This window comes from Phacochoerus africanus, chromosome 15 (assembly GCF_016906955.1).
Source record: "Phacochoerus africanus isolate WHEZ1 chromosome 15, ROS_Pafr_v1, whole genome shotgun sequence".
Lineage (NCBI taxonomy): Eukaryota > Metazoa > Chordata > Mammalia > Artiodactyla > Suidae > Phacochoerus > Phacochoerus africanus.
In genome coordinates this window covers 60118924-60139954 of record NC_062558.1, presented here as the reverse complement: position 1 = coordinate 60139954, position 21031 = coordinate 60118924, and the positions used below count along the sequence as shown (strand labels likewise).

The following is a 21031-nucleotide window of genomic DNA, read 5'->3' as shown; positions in this document are numbered from 1 at the left end:
ATTTCTTGCCAAGCTGTATTTACAGGAGTAACACTCTATCTGGAGTAAAAGATAGTTTGAGTGATTTTTATATATTGTGGAGTAAATGGAGTAAAAATCCTGGTGGGAGTTCCCTCTGTGGTGCAGTGGGTTAATGATCTGGCTTGTCTCTGGTGGCACTGGTTTGATCCTGGGCCCAGCACAGTGGGTTAAGGATCCTGTGTTGCCACAGCTGTTGCAGCTCTGGCTCAGATTCTATCCCTGGCCCAGGAACTTCCATATGCTGTGGGTGCAGCTGAAAAGGGAAAAAACTAATAAACAAACAATGCAGTGGCTTATATGTATACACCACTTTGCTACAGGGTGAGACTGTGTTACTGACAGGAAGAGAGAGGTGCCTTGCTTACCTCGATTCATTCTCTTTTTTGGGGGTGCCCACACCATACAGAAGTTCCCAGGTGAGGCAACAGCAGTGATAACGCTGCGTCCTAAACCACCAGGCCACCAGGGAGCTCCTCTACTTCTAACTCTCGACAGCTAGCCCCGCAGTGATGAGTGCCCAGAAACTCGCAGGCACCAGGAATGTCTATGGTTCCAGAAGAATCCAGAGGCAGGGAACTCAGGCATTCTCCATTAGCGGGCTGCCCGAGCTGGAACCAGCCCTGCAATCTTCACTGTCAGGACCAGGGCTCCCGACCCTGGTCTGGGGCTTGCTGCTCTAAGCACCTTGGTCCTTCTCAGAGCAGCAGCGTTGCCCCTGGGATGACATACAGCTGACGTCAGGAGGGCCATGGGAGCATCTTGCCAAGTGCAAGGCTGAGGGGGTGGGGGTGGGTGGGTGAGGTTCTGCATTACGTTTTTGGTGGCATATCACTTGGGGGATTTCTAGAACCCTACAGAAGCCCAGGTCCCACTCCTAATTACATCAGAATGAGGCTGGCAGGTCTTGAGCCAGGCTCAATATTGTTCTAAACGCTCCCTAGGTAGTTCCCATCGTTGCTCAGGGGTAACAAACCCGACCAGTATCCATGAGGAAGCGGATTCGATCCCTGGCCTCCTGGCCTCGCTCAGTGGGTTAACGATCTGCTGTTGCCTCAAGCTGGGGTGTAGGCCACAGATGTGGCTCCGATCCTGTGTTGCTGTGGCCGTGGTGTAGGCTGGCAGCTGCAGCTCCAATTCTACAGCCCAGGAACTCCCATATGCCACAGGTGCAGCCCTAAAATGAAAAAATAAAAATAAATAATAAAAGCTCCCCTGGTGATTCTATCGTGGTCAGAGTTAAAAAGAGCTGATCTCAGGTTCAACTCATTGTTAACCTCAAAGGAAGAGGTTGCAGGAGATAACCAGACCTCACCGAGTTTTATCATTTTCAGTTTTCTAGTGCCCACCACTTGTGTTACATGCTGAAGGCAATTCACTGCCCTCATTTTAATGACTGCTTCCAATCTGGGAAATGAGCGGGAATGCTCTTCCTTCTGCGCACCTCACCTCAGTTCCTGACACTGGGCTGTTTACATGGTAAATTTATTTCCTTCTCTGACCCCAGAGGTGCTAAAAGCAGAAGAAGGAAGAGCAATGGGTCCAGAGTATTCCATGACTGAACAGTGCTGAGACCTACCTGTATGTGGTGATCTCCTGATCACTCCAACTCCAAAACCTCCAAGAATGAGCCACCAGAGCAAAAAAGCTTCTTTCAAAATCTTAACGTCAAGAAAACAACCTGTAACTTTTTTTTTTATCTTCTGTCTTTTTAGGGCTGCACTTGTGGTATATGGAGGTTCCCAGGCCAGGGGTCTAATCAGAGGTACAGCTGCCGGCCTACACCACAGCCACAGCAACACAGGATCTGAGCCAGGTCTTCGACCTACACCCCAGCTCATGGCAATGCCGGATCCTTAACCCACTGAGCGAGGCCAAGGATCGAACCCGAAACCTCATGGTTCCTAGTCAGATTCGTTTCTGGTGCTCCACAGTGGGAACTCCAACCTGTAACTTTCTTTCAGGAGTTGACTGGATTCAATGCATTATGAAAGTTGATGCCCTTTTTTTTGTGGCCAAACCCGAGGCATGTGGCAGTTCCCAGGCCAGGGTTCGAACCCACATGACATCAGTGACAAGGCCAGATCCTTAACCCACTGAGCCACCAGGGAAGTCTAAAAGTTGATGATTCTTAATTCAGAACAAAATAATACACAACCACAAGCAGAATATATCTTTTATCCTCATTTTTAACCTACAAAGTGTAAAACGTTCATAAAAGACTTTAATAAATATAGTAAGGCTTAAGGTGACCACTGTTTTGAGTGGAAGAGTTTGCTTTCTAACAGCTAGTGTACATTCGCAATCTTTAAACAAAAACATTCACCACCTTACAGTGAAGGATACAAAACATTAACTTGCCCCAGTTTTTCTCTGTACTCTCTTCCTTCCTCCTCCACCTGATGGAGGAAGGATGATACAGATTCTTTTGACAGGTTAGGAGATGCAGTCCTCTCGATGGATGTGACCTAAAATGTTCACTATTTCAGTACAAAGCTTGTACTGAGTCACCTGGACAATGAGTAACGCAGCGTACAAAGAAACAAGGCTCAACCAAGAGGCTTCCAAGCTCAGGAGACAGCAAGAAAGGCTGCAGAACGTACCGAGGAAGGGAGCAGGGGAGTATCAGCTCTAATACACTGCAAACTGGAGGCGAACCCAATCTGGAAGAAAGTCACCGCTACACGCAAGTTGTCTCATTTTGCACAAAACATCCTTGAGGGTTTTCTTCAGGGACCATTCAGGTGATGCTTTTAGGGGTAAACCCCTGGCTGCGTGCCGTGGGCCAGGATGTGAGGTTACTGAGCGCCTCTAGATCACCTAAGCAGAAACTGGCTGCCCAGTGTCCACGCAGATCCCACCTGCAGACTGAACTGGCAGCGCTGGTCCACAGGCCGGGGCTGCCCACGGCTGAGGAGCAGCACACGCCCCTCCTGGGTCCTCTAGAGGGACCCCAGAACCCAGTCTCTGCTGGGGATTGGGGACACGGGCAGAGGCAAGTCCCTCGGGGGGCCTCGCTCCCTGCTGTCTTGGAGGTGGTCCTGCTCCTGGAAATACTCCTCCTCCTCCTCGAAGAAGCCGTTCTCCAGAGCATAAGTGCCATCCGGGCTGCACGCTGCCTGGCACGCTCCCTTGTACTCCTGGATGGACTCGTAGAGGCTGTACAGCTGGCAGAGCAAGGACATGTCCAGCTGTCGGAGGCCGACCTTGAGGGAGGGGGCGGGGAGGTACAAAAACCGAGAAGTCAGTGCTGGAGTTGCATTTCAGTGGCACCCTCAGCCGGCAATCTGCTTGTGGCAGCACGTTCCTCCCACGCCACCAGCGACACAGAGCATCCCTCGAGTGCTCTGGGTTCCCGGTTTGAGGGTAAACCTTCATGATGTGACGCCCACACCTCAGACATGACTCAGAGCGTCTAGGGAGGTTCACATCTGCCGGGCAGCGGGCCCCAGCCTGCAGGATGTCCTGAGCCCTCTGGCACACCCTGCAGAGTAACAGCACTGCACGTTCTGGAAACCCCAGCTGGCTCCAGTTTGGATGCCAAGATACAAGAGCGTCGTTTCCTCTTGCCATGATCAGATTCAGATAAAACCCACATGTGCTGCCTTGCCAGGCTGTTCATTCTCCACGCCCTGGGGCAACAGGGTCCCCTTGCCAGGCCCCCACGGCTCACCGTTCAGGGCCACACACTGCCCCCTGGGAGACCCACCCTCTTGCCCGCTCAGTCACCAGGACACATATGGTCAGACTCCTTTTCCTCCTGAGATGGGTGTGGGATAGCTCACCCCTCAGTGAGCAACTGAATATGCTATGGAGACACAGGTCCTTGACAGATTCTCCAGGGAACTATTTTCACGGGAGGTGACAGAACAAAGAACATTGAAAAGTCACAGATTGGTTTATCCGAGGCCCTCCCTTCCCTGGGGCCCCTCCCAAGAAAAAGAGCACAGTCAGGGAGTTCCCTGATGGTGCAGTAGGTTAAAGACTTGGCCTTGTCACTGCTGTGGCTTGGGTTCCATCCCTGGTCCTGGAACTTGTGTATATGCAAGTGCACCCCTCCCCCTCCCCCAAATAAGGAGCACAGTCAGGAAAGGAAAGGCATCATTTCCATCAATCCCAAAGAAAGAAGGGTTAATCCATTTAGAAATGAAGCCTAGACCAGCATGTCTACACTTTGTTGTGCCTGAGAACCACTTGGGGATCTTGTTAAGCCAGCAGATTCTGACTCAGCAGGCCTGGGGCCACTGACGACAGGGACGCTGAGCAAGGCTGCTGGATGGCAGACCTCACTGAGTGGCAAGGGGAAAAGCTACGCAAGATGTCACTGTGCAAGTTATTTATCATCTCTATGCCCTGGGTGATGACAAAATGGGATAATTGCTCCGATGGGGAGAATTCAATGAAATATCAACCGTTTTCTTTCTTCTTCTTTTCTTTCTGGCTGCACCCATGGCATATGGAAGTTTCCAGGCTAGAGGCAGAATCAGAGCTGCAGCTGCTGGCCTATGCGACAGCCACAGCAATACCAGATCCAAGCCACATCTGTGATCTACACCACAGCTGTGGCAGTGCCAGATCCTTAATGCAGAGAGTGAGGCCAGGAATCAAACCCGCATCCTCATGGATACTAGTTGGGTTCTTAACCCACTGAGCCACAACAGGAGCTCCTCAATCATTTTAATAAATAGGAATCAAATACCCTCTGTGAACCAAGCACTAGGCAAAGAACACTCAAGACGCCGGGCAATGAGCACCTAGGAAAGTGCAGAGCATGTCAGGGGACTCGGTCCTTAAAATTACCCAGAGGTGAGATTTTCCACACAAGACAAGCCAGGGTCCAGTAAGAAAGGTCCACCTGGTAACAAGACTGGGTGTTAGGTTCCAGGTCTCTCTTCCAACTGTCGACCACATTAAAGCACCTTCAAAGCTGACTCTCTCCAACCTAGCATGTTAACTAAGACACTCTAGGATGATTTCCGAATGCAGAGGCAGGTCCTGTTGCTGCTGGAGATTCCCCATTACCCTAGAACTCCTTCTGAACTACAGCTTCCTAAAAATGCTGCTCCTAGGAAGAGACTGGGCCACAAGCAGGGGGCATGGCCTCCAGGCCCAGATCTGCCCCTTCAATGGCTTTGTGCAGGCCCCTGCCCTCAATGTGCCTAGAAATAGGCAAAGGTAAGCTAGAAACCAGGTGTGCGCTGCTCAGGAACACAGCACTGCCCCGCATAGGCCTGTTGCACAGGCCAACCTATGCCAAGCATTGGGAAGAACAAATTAGTCCCCAAATAGGGATTTAAACACACACACAGGCCCCTCCCCGCCTCTCAGGACCTCCTTCCTCAGGCACTACCTTCAACTTCCTCTCTGCTCACCAGCAAATCTCCAGATGGGGCGAGGAAGACTTGAGCTCTGTCCTACCTACAATGCAGCTTCCCAGCCAGACACCTCTCCCTCAGCTGTGCTTGTTTCCACATTTTCACTTGGATCTTCTAGAGGGACGATGAAAAGCCCTAGGCAGCCCCCCACAACCTGGTCTGAATCTCTTCTCTCCTGCGCCTCACGCACTGATCAGCATGCGTGGAGTCCCTTGGGCCCGTGTCCCCCCAGCTGTCTCGCTGCATCGGTCAAGGCCTCCTCTCTCGCCCGGCCTAGCACCAGCTTCTCGCCCACTCTTGAGACTTCGATGGGCGCAGCCACCAGGGTTGCTCGCTGTCCCTCGTCTCCTCTGCCGTCTCTCGGCATTCATCATTCTCTGCCTCGTGCTAGACACACACGCAGTCCTCCGAACGCAGGGACCCAACCCCTCTCCGGATCCCTCCGCAAGCAGCGAAGGACCCTGCACAGGAAACACTCAGATCCTGGTCAGCGGAGGGTCAGCGCCTTGCCGCAGACTCGTACGATGCGCTCCAGAGGTCCCCTGCTGCGGAAGTGGCCTGGCCCTGAGGGGGTGCTGGGACCTGCAGGCCCACGGCTCCACCCCACAGGCAGCCCGTGGGCCCAGAGCACCCCGAGGTGCCCCTGAGAAAAGCTGCCGACCACGTGGTTCCCGACAGGTCATCACTTCTTGCCTGGCAGGAGTGCTCATTACAGAGTCGGCTGCCTGCCCCGCAGGCTCTCAACACGGGAGGTTGAGGGTCTGGGGGCCTGGGAAGGAGAGAGAAGGACGAGCCAAGAGAATGAAACTGCAGGGATTTTAGGACTTGACTGGATCACCTATAAACAAAAACGTCTCATCCTTCCAGAGAAAAAACTGGGGGGACACACCATGACCCTCACCACTGCCCCCATTCTACAAGCAGGAGAAGCCTGCACATTAGGGATATGTCCCCACATGTCCCTAGAAGACAGGAGATCTCCTGATTCACAGCTGCATTCAGAAAAGACAGCTCTTTTTTTGAAAGCACAGTTGAAAAATACAGAAAGGCTCATTTAAGAAAAATATAGGAGTTTCTGTTGTGGCTTGGCGGGTTAAGGACTTGACCACTATCCATGAGGATGCGGGTTTGATCCCTGGCCTTGCTCAGTGGGTTAAGGATCCATGAACTGTGGTGTGGGTCACAGACGCGGCTCAGATCCTGTGTTGTTGTGTATGTGGCACAGGCCAGCAGCTACAGCTCTGATTGCACCCCTAGCCTGGGAACCTCCATACGCCACAGGTGCCGCCCTTAACAAAAATAACGAAAAGTGCAGAATTCTAAGGCCCTGTGATTTGTCACCCCTTATTCTAGACCTCCAAGACGACTGAGAACAATTCACTTGTTTCCACCACTTTAAACTGCTAGCATGATTCCTTCCTCTCTCTGCTCAGGCTTCCTGCTTCCTTCCTGAACTTTTCCCACAAACAGAGCTCCCTGCTCCACCTGCTCCACACACAGGTGGCTCACCAAGCCCCAGCATCTCCAACAATGGGGCCCAGCAAACCTAAACCACCCTCCAAAGGGTTTCAAAAAAAATTCACAATAGGCTAGCCTCAGGAATACACCCCAGACAGGGCGGTGGTTCCCAGCTGGGCTTCAGGTGGTTCCCAGCTGGGCTTCAGGTCACCGAGTTCCTGACTACCTCAGAGGGGTGCTGCTGGGGGGGAAATTCTTCTGACTTCTAGATTACAATAGAAACATTACCATCAGGATACAAGGCTTAGAAGACAAAAGAACACTTTACTGGGAAATTTTGCTGTAATTTACTGAATACAAAGCATCAAGAAAAGTTGCGGGGTTTAGCAGTAAAAAAAAAAAAAAAATCACATTTAAGAAAAATAGCCTGTTTCATTTAAGAAACGAAAAACAAAAGTTGGAGCAATTCATGTGAGATTAAGAGACACAGAAGCAACTTCTTGCCAAAATACAGCAATGAGTAGAAAACAAAACAAACATACAGAAAAATGGTCTTATTTGTACCCAGCTCCATACAAGAGCCTGGGCAGGGTCTGTGGGTGGAGCTGGGAGGGAGCAGGTCTAGGGCCGGCAAGGGTCGTCTTAGTCCCAGTAGTCATACTGCAGGTCACTCTGAATGAACCCCTCCCTCCCTCACCAGTATACTATCCCCCATCACTGCAACTCCTCCCACCTAAGATGAAAAACACCCACCTCCGAGTTTGCTGGTGGTGCAGTAGGTTAAGGATCTGATTACGTCACTCCTGTGTTTCAGGTTCAATTTCTGGCCCAGGGAACTTCCTCATATACTGGGCATGGTCGAAAAAGAAAGAAAGAAGAAAGGAAGGAAAGGAGGGAGGGGGGAAGGAAGGAAGGGAGGGGGAAAGAAAGAAAAATATCCCATCTCACATGAGGCGGGGGTGGGGGGGGGAAATATATGGATCCAAAGTTAAGCTATTGAATCAGGAAATACACATATTACAGGCGACCCCAAATATAGGAACGAGATGCAGGAAAAAAAAATCTGTCATATGAAAGTTTAGATCAAAACATAATGGATAACAGAAACTTGACTTAAAAAATTGTTATAGGAGTCCCTTGGTGGCCTAGTTGTTAAAGGATCCAGCTGTCACTCGGGTTACTGCTTTGGCATGGGTTCAGTCCCTTGCCTGGAACCTTCCACATGCCAAAGGTGAGGCGCAAAAAAAAAAAAAATTATATTATAGGTCATACAATAAAAACCAGCCAGTCATTTAAAATAAGGAAGAGCTCTCTAAGTACTAGAGTAGGACCCTGAGCAATGCACAACGTTAGGCATAAAATTTCAAGGTACAGAATAGTGTGTTTAGGGTGATTTCACTCTGCACATATGTGCACATTGACATGCAAGGTTTTTTTGGTTTTTTTTTTAATGGCCACACCCATGGCATAGAGAAGTTCCTAGGGATTGAATCTGAGCCACAGCTACAGCAACGCTGGATCCTTAAACCTGCTGCACCAGGCTGGGGATGGAACCCACACCTCTGCAGAGACCCAAACCTCTGCAGCCACATGTGCCACAGTAGGAACTCTGCAAGCTCTTGACTGAAAAAGGAAATGTCTGCTAGCAGAATTTACTTCTGCAAGGTTGAAAGGGATATTTACATCCTGTCATACTACTTAATTTTTTCCCCCAGCAAGCATGTTACTCTTAAAACTCTGCCTGACTTTTAACTAGCTAACCAGTTCATTTCCAGAGACTGACTGTGAAGAAGACAATCTCAGCTGTACACAGACAGGTCATCCTCATCCTTTTCTGAGGCTGTAGGTGTTGTTTCTGTTACGATGAGAAAAATGAGGCACTGAGGAGGAAGGCCTTTGACTCAGAGCAGAGAGGAAGCCGAAATCAGGTCAGAGGGCTCCAGCACCTTGACCATCAGCCTGCACATCAGCCAGTGCAGACAACACTGGAAGATGCCACGATGCCAGCTGCGGTGTAGCAAGCTGCTGAGATCATAGGTGACTTTTATTTGGGGCTTTCCTGAATTTTCCAGATTTTCTATTATGACTACATATTAACTCACGAGGAGAGAGCTTTTCAAGTTATCTTTTTATTTTTTAGGTTTGTTTCTAGTTGGTTGGTTGGTTTTGGCCATGCCCATGGCATATGCAGGTTCCCAGGCCAGGGATCGGACCTGTGCCATAGCAGTGACCCGAGCCACTGCAGTGACAGTGCTGGGTCCTTTATCTGCTGAGCCACCTTTTTAAAATGTAATGAATGAATAAGCATATAGGACGAATGGCTTGTGAATGTACCATAGACAAGTCTTGGTAAATGCCTTCAATTGAATCAGGGTGTCTAGCATGCATCCGCAGGAACAGAATGTAATAAAGCAAGCTGTGACCTAAGGGATTCTAACCTGATTTCTGAATAAAGGATGTGCTGACAGGAGGATGCAGACCTGCATACCATTTCGAAAAAGAGAATCAGAGAGAAAGGCTTCATCAGTGTGGATCTAGCGGAGAAAGGGTGGTTAACTCAGCTGCTGGAGCTGGACACGTGCCCCTGCAGGACCCTGGGCTCCCAGTGAGCTGGGTGGGACCCAGGCTCACGAACCCAGCTTCCCACCCATCACACGGCTCCTCCCCTGGTTGGAATAGCAGTGGTGCTACTCATCTCCCGGTCAGCCTCATCTGCTGCTAACGTGTAGCCCCACCAAGCTGACAGTGATTCAGACAGGAAACAGACCAGGGTGCATGACTGCGCCCAGGATTAAGCCAGACTCTCAGCCCCGCCCACTCCTACATGCTCCCACAAATCCCCCAGCTAGGAAAGGCAGTTAGTTGACTGTTCTGCTTACAACTGACAGTATCCATAGTGATGGATGGGCCCTATTCTGCAACTCAGCAGTTCCCATGAGGACAATCTTGTTTATCTAAACTAATGGTGCTACCAAGTAAGCCCATTTCCTCCCATTCTGTCCTAGGCAGAGATGAAGAAAAGCGATTGACCCTTCTAAGAAATGCCTTTACACATTCCTTTACTTTTTTCCCTGACTACCAAAATGAAACAGTCTAACTGTATTAAGAATTCAATGGTGGAATTCCCATCATGGCTCAGCGGAAATGAACCCCACTAGGAGCCGTGAGGTTGTGGGTTCAATCCCTGGCCTGGCTCAGTGGGTTAAAGATCTGACGTTGCCATGAGCTATGGTGTAGGTTGCAGACGCGGCTCAGATTCTGCATTGCTGTGGCTATGCCTGTGGCTGGCAGCTGTAGCTCTGATTGGACCCCTAGCCTGGGAACCTCCATGTGCCAAAAGTGGGGCCCTAAAAAGAAAAAAAAAAAAAAATTCAATGGCTCACAATTATACAAAACAGCCTTCCCTAATTTCATGTTCTAAAGCAGCAATCTAAAACAAACAAACAAACAAAAAACCCCAAAGGAGTTCCCATCATGTCTCAGTGGTTAACGATTCCAACGAGGAACCATGAGGTTGCAGGTTCGATCCCAGGCCTTGCTCAGTGGGTTAAGGATCCAGCATTGCTGTGAGCTGTGGTGTAGGCTGCAGATGCATCTTGGATCCCGAGTTGCTGTGGCTCTAGCATAGGCCAGTGGCTACAGCTCTGATTAGACCCCTAGCCTGGGAACCTCCATATGCCACGGGAGCAGCCCTAGAAAAGACAAAAAGACAAAAATAAATAAATAAAGCAGCAATCTTCAAATGTCTTGGTTGCAGGACCCTTTTATACTCCTAAAATTACAGAGGGTCCCAGAGAGCTCTTGTTTATGTGGGTTATACCTATCAATAGTCAGTCACCTTGTTAGAAATTAAAACTGAGACACTCTAATATATGAATCCATTCACAAATACTACCTGTTAGCATAAATAACATGTTAACATAAATAACATTTTTATCAAGGACATTTTGTAAATCTTTTCTGTGTTTGGCTTATCTGCTTCTACACTTGACCCTTTGTAACCTGCTTTTTTGGTTGAAGTCAACCTGGCCTCACACAGATAACGCAATTGGGAAAAAGAGGAGTATTTTACCAGTAATTGTGGTGATTCTTCTCTGACACTAACCTTAAGCTGGCTGCAGTGTGGAATTTGAAAACCATGCCAAGGAGCTTTCACACTGGTTATATCAAAACCCATCAGGCTTGCACTCTGAATGGCTCTGAAACCCTCCAGATTTCCTTAGGTACTATTTGAAAAATCACATTTGTCCATATGACCGCCACATAATTATGGACCCTCAAAGGATCTGGGGACCCCTAGATGTCCTCAGACCATACTTTAAGAACCACTCTTCTAAAGATATCCACTTCTAGCTGTTTTAGCATGTGCCCCTCAAGACACTATGTGTATCCAATTTGTTTTTCAGCTACCTTACCACATACACAAATGTATATACATACTGGGTTGTTTTTGTTTTGGTTTGGTTTTTTGTCTTTTTAGGAGGTTAGCATATGGAGGTTCCCAGGCTAGGGGTCCAATCAGAACTGTAGCTGCTGGCCTACGCCACAGCCACAGCAATGTAGGATCTGAGCCGCGTCTGGGACCCACACCACAGCTCATGGCAATGCCGGATCCTTAACCCTCCTTAACCCACTGAGTAAGGCCAGGGATTGAACCTGTGTCCTCACGGATACCAGTGGGTTCATTTTCACCGAGCCACAACGGGAACTCCTACAGTCACTCCTAACAGACAAATGCCTGTAACCAAAAGGTGGAGGAAAAGCAGAAGCGCTGTGCTGTTCGAGACACTTGAGTGAGGAATTTCTGATTGCTACAGGAAGACACAGGAATAGAAAAAAGTTTACAGTGGTGTGAAAAAATATCTTTCAATCTTTTACATCCTCAAATCATACAACTATTACGTATGATCTCTGAGACAACCTCCGAAATGAATGAAACCAGACAAATGATGCCACAGACACAGGTGTGCTTTCACGTGCACACACTATTGTATAGCCTTTGTTTTTGCTTTTATTGGATGGATTCTGGGATGGAGACAAGTATCGTACAGGGTAATTAGGACCTAAAAGCTTTAAGAACTAGTGTAGACAGCCATATTTTTGATCAACGGAGTCTAAGAATAGCAACCTACGCCTGTCTTCCTTTTCTGCTGCCGCTGTTTTGCATTAAGTGGATTTACAGCCAGCAGATATAGCTGTGCAAGGCTCCCTTGGGTTCACGTAGGCTCTGCACCTGTACCCACATTTACGACAGAGCAAACTTCTTCTGAGGGCATAGTCAAGACCCATAAAAACATGAGGGAAAAAGAATTACACTGCTATAGCCAAAAAGATCCTTTACAGCATTTGATTCTCATTTTCCCAACAGGGGACCTATAGTCTAACATAGTTAAGTGGCTTCCTAAATTATATTACATAATTTAATAATACAATTCACGCTCTTGATGCCTGGTTCATGAGCTTCCCAAAGAAGTTGTTAAAAATGCAGACTCTGGAGTTCCCATCATGGCACAGCAGAAACAATTCCAACTAGGAACCATGAAGTTTCGGGTTTGATCACTGGCCTCGCTCAGTGGGTTAAGAATCCAGCATTGCCGTGATCTGTGGTGTAAGTCGCAGATGAGGCTTGGATCCTACGTTGCTGTGGTTCTGGCGCAGGCCAGTGGCTGCAGCTCTGAGTGGACCCCTGGCCTGGGAACCTCCATATGCTGCAGGTGTGGCCCTAGAAAAGACAAAAACAAACCAAAAAACCCCCCAAAAACAAAAACAAAAACACAGAGTCTGGAGTTCCCGTCGTGGCACAGCGAAAACGATTCTAAGAACCATGAGGTTGCAGGTTCGATTCCTGGCCTCACTCAGTGGGTTAAGGATCTGGCAATGCCATGAGCTGTGGTGTAGGTTGCAGACTTGCCTTGGATCCCACGTTGCTGTGGCTGTGGTGTAGGCCGGAAAGCTGTAGCTCCAATTCGACCCTTAGCCTGGGAACCTCCATACGCTGTGGGTGCGGCCCTAAAAAAAACCCAAAAAACAAAAAACAAACAGAGTCTACCTTCTCCCAGATTCTGTAGGTGCAAGGGCCTAGGAATCTGCATTTTGGCCACACCTGCCATATGCATAAATTCCCGGAAGTTCCCCGGCGGGGGATGGAACCAGAGCCAAAGCAGTGATAACCCCAGATCCTTAACCCACTGAGCCACCAGGGAACTCCCTAGGAATATGCATTTGAGCTAGTGGCACAGGAGATTCTGGGGAACACCACAATAAACCATGCTGGTGAGAAGACAGTAAAAACAAAATGACAGCATCAAAGGCCACTGACCATCCCATCTTCTCTGATGAAGTTCAACCAGAACGCTACACTGGGAGCCAATGCTCTTATTCCAGATGGCATTTCATAGGTATGACTCAAGATTGGAGCTCCAACCACAAACCCATCTCCTCCCTAAGACACTGGCTTCATGTGTAGGATGAGGACTGAACGTTGCTAGGATCTGGGCTCTTCAAGCTAATGCCTGTTACCCAGGACACAGGTCACTGGACAAGCTCATCAGGCACTTAGTTGTCTCAACTGAAATGTGCGAAAGGCATTTTGTTGCCCTCAGAAATCAAACCCTTTTTCTCAGATAAATTCTTCACCCAAAGTACCGCTGCTCAGGAAATCTACAGTTCTCCTACAGAGAACAAAATAGCTGCAGGATAGTCTGAAGGTAAAAGGAAAACTGAGGCAAAGAGGTTCCGAGTCAAAGCTACTAGAACTTGCTGCTGCTGATGGTCTGAGATGCAGAACCCAAGAATCATCAGGGTTGCAGCCCCACCATCTCTTGTCCCCACGTCTGAGGCTCTTTTTTGGTCCGGATGCTTTTGTGAGACTTGGGTATCTAAGCTTTTTTTTTTTTTGCTTGCTATATAGGGCCGCACTTGGGGCATAAGGAAGTTCCCAGGCTAGGGTCTAATCGGAACTATAACTGTCGGTCTACACCACAGCCACAGCAACTTGGGATCTGAGCCAAATCTGCGGCCTACACCACAGCTGACGGCAACACTGGATCCTTAACCCATGGAGTGAGGCCAGGGATCGAACCTGCCTCCTCATGGATGCTATTTGGGTTTGTTACCACTGAGCCACAAAGGGAACTCTGAATACCTAAGCTTGAGTGTGCCAGCCTGCTGCTGGGCGAGCGCTCTTTATTTTTTTATTTTTTATTTTTGCAGCAGAGGTTACTTTGGTAAAAGATTTTTTTATTTTTCTTTCTTTTTTTTTTAAATGAATGTATTTAGAGAAGGTGGTCTCTGCAGAACCCAGAAAGCGAAGGTGGGTGCCAGTGTTCCTGCTGACCCTGACCGTCAGGCCTGTCCTTCAACCTCACGCAAGGATGTGAAACACCAGCAGAGATCTAGTAGACAAGCTAGCCTGACGGCAGACAGATAACAATCTTGCAAACTGTGGGTCCCTTGAGGGCGAGGTATTTTTATCCAGAAAGAGGCTGGTGGTAGATACCTTGTATGCTGGCTATCCAGTACCAGCCCTGCTCCATCACACCATCTTAGTAAAACACCCTCCTGTCACGGGTCACCTCTGGCTGGCCCAGGCTGGCCAGAGCCCACCCCCACCCCAAGCTGGGCCCACTGGCTTCCTTCCACATTTTCAAACTGGAACGCCCTGAGGCATGGCTGAAACTGGGAGCGTGGACACCGCTGGCAGTCACATTCCAAAATGTAGGAAAAAATAAATAAAAATGCGAGGGAGGGGGAAGAAGAAAGAATACAGCGGCCTTCCTGGGTTCCCCGTGAACCCTGGTTCTAGTCTGTCTCTGCACACATCCAGCCCTACAAGGTCCTCCTTTGGCAAGAGTTGGTTCACATTGAGTCTCTATGGCTAACGAGTCTTCCGTCCTGCAAACTGACAAGTGGTCTAAACTATGGCTACAGATTGCTGTACGATGCCTGTCTCTGCCAGATGCTTAAGCTCTTTATCACCTACATGGCTCCTATGCACCTCTGTACCTGCGACAACACTTTACATCTAACAGATACCCAGTAAACTTATGCTGAATATGATCTAAAAATACTTTCTGATGTTGGGGGGAAAAAAAAACAACAAAAAACCCCAACAGTCTCAGCTTCTTGTTTTAAAGCACTTTTTCAGGTCTAAAGAGCAACAGCCATCTGTGTGACCCTCACAACTCTTCAAATGGGCCTGTAGGGGACAGGGAAGGGAACTCGAAGCAACACAGAACTTCAGAGGGGGGGTTACGGGGACAGGAAGGGCTGAAACCTGGAGTGGAATCCAGGACTGTTAGATCAGAGCAGGGCGTCCCCAGTCAGGGACAGAGCCTCTGCCCAAACAAGCTCCCCTGGACACCAGCTGCCTCAGGTTCTGGCCCCACTGTTTGTCAATCAGGTATCTCCAGCCCAAACCCTCTCTGCCAGCCTCTAGCCCCGCATTCTGAAATGTTTAACATACTCTTCCACTGATGTAATGGCCAACCACCGTCCCCCAGAAGAAACCACTCCTTCTGACTCCTCTACTGTTGTCATGAACCCCACCTTCCCCATGACAGATCATTAAGGAGATTACTAGCGGTTATAATGTTATATTACATTATAATATACATTGACCTGAAAAATACTTGCAATATGTGCCCCCCCACCCAAAGCAGTAAAATGCAATGCTTAAACTGGGTCTTGGAGACAAACACATCTGGCTGCATCTGTCACCTTAGGTGAGCTACTTAAATTCTGAGTCATATTTTCTTTTCTTTTCATGGCTGCACCTGCGACATATGGAAGTTCCTGGGCTAGGGGTCAAATCAGAGCTGCAGCTGCCAGCCTACGCCACAGCCACAGCAACAACAGATCCAAGCCTCATCTGTGACCTGTGCCACAGCCACAACAGATCCAAGCCTCATCTGTGACCGGTGCCACAGCCTGCAGCAGCTCGGGATCCTTAATCCACTGAGCAAAGCCAAGGGATGGAACCCACATCCTCACAGAGACAACGTCATGTTCTTAACCTGCTGAGCCACAATGGGAACTCCTCTGAGTCATATATTTGAAAATACAGACTTTCAGTATTTATCTCGTGGGAACTTAAAAAATTAAAATGATGTAAGCAAAGCACTTACATTGTGCCTACAAGGAGATATCCCCAAATATTAACAGTGATGGTATCTAGGTGCTAGGACTGTGATTTTTAATCATTTTGCTTAGCTGCATATTCTGTAAAAAAAAAAAAAAACACTCAAGTCTTCTCTGGTTCCTTTTCATCACCGTCCCTGACTCTAATATTTAATGAACCATTCCTGCAGATTCTGTTTCAGGGAAGCATCTCCCATTTGATTCTCCTGTCGCATTCCGGGGTCCCCACGCTGCAGGAGGCTCTTGCCTCCCCAAGCACACCTCTAGCCCTCCCAAGCCCAGCTCCCCCTATAATTCCTCAAAGCCAGCTCTCCAGCCTGACCCCTCCCTTTGCTGCTTGAGACCTCTGCAACCCACCCAGCCCGGCCCCTGTCCTCTCACAGTTGGAGTGTCCACTGCTGTGCTATTCTGAGCAGAGCATGCATCCATCCAGCTTTCCTGCTACTCTCCTGTCACCCTTTTCCCTTGTTAAGATGTCATCGCCTTCGGGGACCTTCCAAGCCACTGCTGCTGGAAGCTGGCCCTCTTTTGTGCTTGCACAGGACATTTTAAAACAGGACTAATCAGGAGTCCCACTGTGGTGCAGTGGGTTAAGAATCAGACCACAGAGGGTCAGGTTGCTTTGGAGGCTTGGGTTGAATCCCAGACCTGTCCGGCATTGCCACAGGCTGCAACATAGGTCCCAGCAGAACTCTGATTCAATCCCTGACCCAGGAACTTCCATGTGCAGTGGGCGTGGTCATAAAATTTAAAAAAATAAAAAGGGACTAATCACATCCTGCCGTCACTATGCTAGTTACATACCTTGGTATAGATTCTACCTTCAAATTAAACAGATCAACACAAACTACTGGGAAGATAATTCAAGCAGGAGCACCCAGCTCTTTGTTTTCTTTTTTCTTTTTTTTTTTTCAGGCTGCACCTGCGGCATGTGGAAGTGTCCATGCTATGGGTTGAATTGGAGCTGTTGCAGCTGGGACCTATGCCACAGCCACAGCCACAGCCAACGTGGAATCTGAGCCGCATCTGTGAGCTGTGGCATAGGTCAAGACAACACCAGATCCTTAACCCACTGAGCGAGGCCAGGGATCAAACCCGAATCCTCATGGATACTAGTCAGGTTCCTAACCCACTGAGCTGCAACAGGAACTCCTGAACACCCAGTTCTGATCTTACAAGGCCCCTCAGTAGGAGCCTGAGTTTGAGGGGGCCACTCTGACCCCATTGCCCCAGGTTAGTAAATCTCAAAAAGCCAAAAGACCAGAGGACTTCTAAGACCTCATGACATTTCTTAAAAGGGGCTTGTCAAGGCCTGTAGCCATATTTTTGTTTTTATCTCAGCTAAGTATCAGGCAGACCCAAGACTGCTGTTTATTTTCCTTGTGCTTCAAGTACTGAGGGAGCTCTGGTCCAAGGCGTAATGACAAGGCCGTGGCTATGCTTCAGTTGTACCAGGAGGGACCTGGAAAAATACTTGTGGGAAGGGCACGTTTACTCCCAAGCCACCACTTAGTAATATGCAAGACTCCAGAGCATGTTTATAAAGCAGAGAGAGCTTCACAACAGGAGTGGCCCTGAGGTTTTCCTGTTTCTGTTCCAGTCTGTAACTTAACTCAAGATGAATCTTCCTATTTCACCCCTGTATTTTTGCTGCACCTAAGATGTGTAAACACACTTGGGTGTAGATTTACCTAATTAAAATGCACCTCACCAGCTGTGCAATGACAGTGTCAATTAATGTTTATTAATAAATCAAAACGGTTGGCTTGGAATTTAAGTCATTCTATAAGAAGCTTAGACAATCTTTTCCTCGAGAAATAGAAATCACTACAGAGTGGGGAGCTAACCGCTGATTAATTAAAAAAATGTTAAGACTGACTGTTTTCCCGGATTTAATTAAGTCTAAGTTTTCAGAATAGCTACACTCCTGAAGAAATGCATAAACTGAATTTTTCTAAACCATCTTAATGTGTTTGATGCATATTTAAAGGATTCCTATAAGAATTTCTTTAGCAAATGTATTTTTGGGGGGAAAGCAGCTTTCATATATTAGGTTTCCTTAATAAAGTATTTACCTGTGCCAGAAGAGAAGCACCTGCACAAGGTAAAAGAATGAGCAGATTCTAAAAAGACAGAAGGTGGCCCCGCAGAGTTAGAAGGAGGAAGTTTTTCTGTTCTCTTCTGGGCGCGCCTAAGCCTGAAGAAAGATTCCGTGCTATCCACATCTCTGCCCTTGCCCTGCTTTTTGGCGTCACCCTCACTACAATGTCCCGGTGCTCAGACACCTAACATACTCCCCAAGGACTGGGAAAAACCAAGCCCCATTGTTTGGGGCCCAGACACAACCTGAAGAATCCTCACGGGTTTCACCCAGACGCGGTGGGCCCCACCTCCCCATCCTTCTCGAGGCGGCTTGGGGAATCCGAGTACCGCGCGGAGAGGGGTGAGGCAGAGCGTTCGCTTTCCCCACCATCTGCGGGCCGGAGCCAGCCCGCAGTAATCCGATTCTGCCAGCGCCGCCTCGGGCGCGGGGGAGGGGGGCGAGGGCTGTTCCAATCCGCTGTCTACACTCGGACGGACAAAAAGCTGTCCTCTTCAGGGCAGGAAAATACGATTGCACACAGCTCTTACGCCCCTTGGGCGCAGTTAAGTCCTCTTTCAGACCAGGGACATCTGCTGCACTCTGGGGAGGGTGACGAGCCGACCCCGGCCCGAGGCCAAGCTCGAGCCCCACGCCACACCTCCCGACGCCCGGGTCTCTGAGCCGGCTGGAGTCGTACTAGGGGCGTCAAGTCTCTGAAAGGCTGCCTTTCGAGAGGACGACCCTCTCGGGGCGAGGGTCCAGTCGTGGCCACAAAGAGGACAAGCAAAAGGGGTTAGCTGAAAGACAGTCCCTCTTTCGGCGCTAACGCCTGGGGCAAAGGAGCCTGAGACTGGCTGTGGCGCGGGCACTTCCGGCTAACTTTCCCAGTTCGGCGAGTCCGGACGGGAAGGACCCCCGCTCAGCCCGCGGACCCCTGCTTACCATCTCTTTACGCAGCAGGGCCAGCGCGGCGTCCAGGTTGGGGGGCTTGGCGGGCAGCACCGTTGCCCGCGCCCCACCGCCGCCAGCTCCACTTCGGCTCAGCTCGTCCTGGATCCGAGACTTCTGCGCGTAGAGCCGCTCCAGGTGCCGCCAGCCCCCCGACGCACCGCCCCCCGACGCCGAGTGTAGCAGCCCGCTGAGGCTCTTGGGCAGCGGGGGCAGCCCGTCCACCCGCAGTCCGCGCACGGAGCTGGCCGCCCCGGCCCCGCTCATCCCGCCCAGCCAGACCACGCGCCCGCCAGCCGCAACCGCCGCCACCGCCGCCGCCACCACCCGGGGGCCAGGCTCCTCGGCCCGCCCTGTTCCCGGCGGCGCCCCGCCCACTTCCCTGCCCCGCCTCTTCTCCCTGCCCCCTCCGCGGCCCACGCCCCTCCCTGCTTCCCCGCCCTGCGCCCTCGACCCCAGTGCGCCCCACCGCCCCGGCTCTTCTTCGGCCCCGCCCACTCTATTCCTCACCACCCTCAGCGCGTCTGCGCCCTACCCAGCAGCCCAGTTCACCACCGACCCCTCCTCATTAGCCTCCGGTCCCCACCAGCCCCGGACCAGCCCCCACTCGGCGCCCACCTCGGCTTCCTGGCTATCTTCCAACCCCGCCTCCTCGTCCCTCGCCCCGCCCCACCATGCGCCTATCCCCGCGCTGAGGCTCACTTTTAGCCAGTCCTGATTCTCCCTCCCCACCTGCCCGCGCTGCTGTGGGGATCGAGGCCACCCACGCTCTCCCTTTCCCGGCAAAGTGGGCTCCGAGACCAGTCCCCGGAGCTGCTCGTAATTACTGATGGGGGAGGTCATCTCAGATGCGACCGGACGGGGCCAGCTTGGTGTGGGGAGTCAGAGTACGGAGCCTACCCCCTCCGGGAGGCCAGGATATCGGAGAGAAGTTTTGGCAGTGCTAGTGATCCCGCCCGTGGTCACCGTCCCCAGAGGCAGGATCTAATACTCCAGGTACAGGCTGACCAAGGGGGAGAAGGCCAGGTTCTGGCCACAGGACCCCCGCCTGTACCCGATGGCAGAATCTGGACCGCTTCTAGTTAAGTCTAACTTTCCACAGGGACAACTGGGGCCCAAGCCCCCGGCGAGTCACTCTTTCACTGCAGGGCGCGCTGGCCTTCTCAGTAAAGGCAGTCAGTGTCCAGCCATACCGACAGCAGCCAAGAAGAGCATGGGGTATACTTTGGGAACTTCAAAATTCGAACAAAGATGGCTTTCAGCTTGGCTGTGGAAAGAGCAATTCTAAATGAATGGAAGTGTTAGGAGAGTGGAGAAAAGGATTAAATCTCAGAAACTATCCATCAACTCCGAGGCAAAAATGAATACTCAGGACTCACACCTCAGAGAGGCAGAAAGAAAAGAGAGAGAAGCAGGCTCTACCTTTTGGAGAAAGAATAAGAACTACAGGGGTTATACCCAGATTAGTGACAGAAAAGGCAACAAAGAATTGATTTGCAGAGACAGCCCCACTGCAGATTAAAAACGAATGCAGTATATAGAGACTGGATAACTTTAATGCCTGCTGATTCTCGGCTTTAATTATCAAAGGGGCTTAATGGGTCTAAATACCTTCCATGGGATCATAATTATACAGTGTTCTGAGCACTTCAGACTCTTAAGATAAAAGAGTCTTTGCACTTTGGGGCTTTTTCCCCTTTCATCTAGCACCAGAGAGGGGCCTTTCCAGAATCATTTGGCAGATGTTCCCATTGGACCTTTGCAACCAGATGAGACCCGCATGGAGAAGCCCCAGCACCAGTGGTGTGATTTTGAGGGTATCAGGAAGGATTCCCACCCAACTCAGTGCCCAGAATTTTCCACTTCATCACTGTGCCTCACCTTCCTCTAATTGCCTAGTTACATTTCTGGATTTCAGGCATCCATTCATTCGCCTATTTAAACAGTGGGTGTCTGGGAGACTCGCACATTTGTTTTCGTGAGAGTCAGGGAGAGGAAGGGATGGGTAGCA

At 49.9% G+C, this 21031-nt stretch overlaps 1 protein-coding gene across 1 annotated transcript; it reads right to left on the bottom strand.

Moving 5' to 3' along the window:
* Positions 1–2224: 2224 nt before the first annotated feature.
* On the bottom strand, positions 2225–19318 carry FAM89A (family with sequence similarity 89 member A). The gene is made up of 2 exons (XM_047761832.1): positions 19015–19318; positions 2225–3224 (listed from the first exon to the last, which is right to left on the bottom strand). Exons 1-2 carry the CDS (start codon positions 19285–19287, stop codon positions 2961–2963), a joined length of 537 nt encoding a protein of 178 aa, XP_047617788.1. The 5' UTR covers positions 19288–19318; the 3' UTR covers positions 2225–2960.
* Between the last annotated feature and the right edge of the window lie 1713 nt (positions 19319–21031).

Coding starts and splice junctions, on each gene's coding strand:
- FAM89A (XM_047761832.1), bottom strand. CDS start 19,287: ATGAGCGGGGCCGGGGCGGCCAGCTCCGTGCGCGGACTGCGGGTGGAC. Junction 3,225..19,014: donor CCCTGCTGCGTAAAGAGATG/GTAAGCAGGGGT, acceptor CCCTCCCTCAAG/GTCGGCCTCCGACAGCTGGA.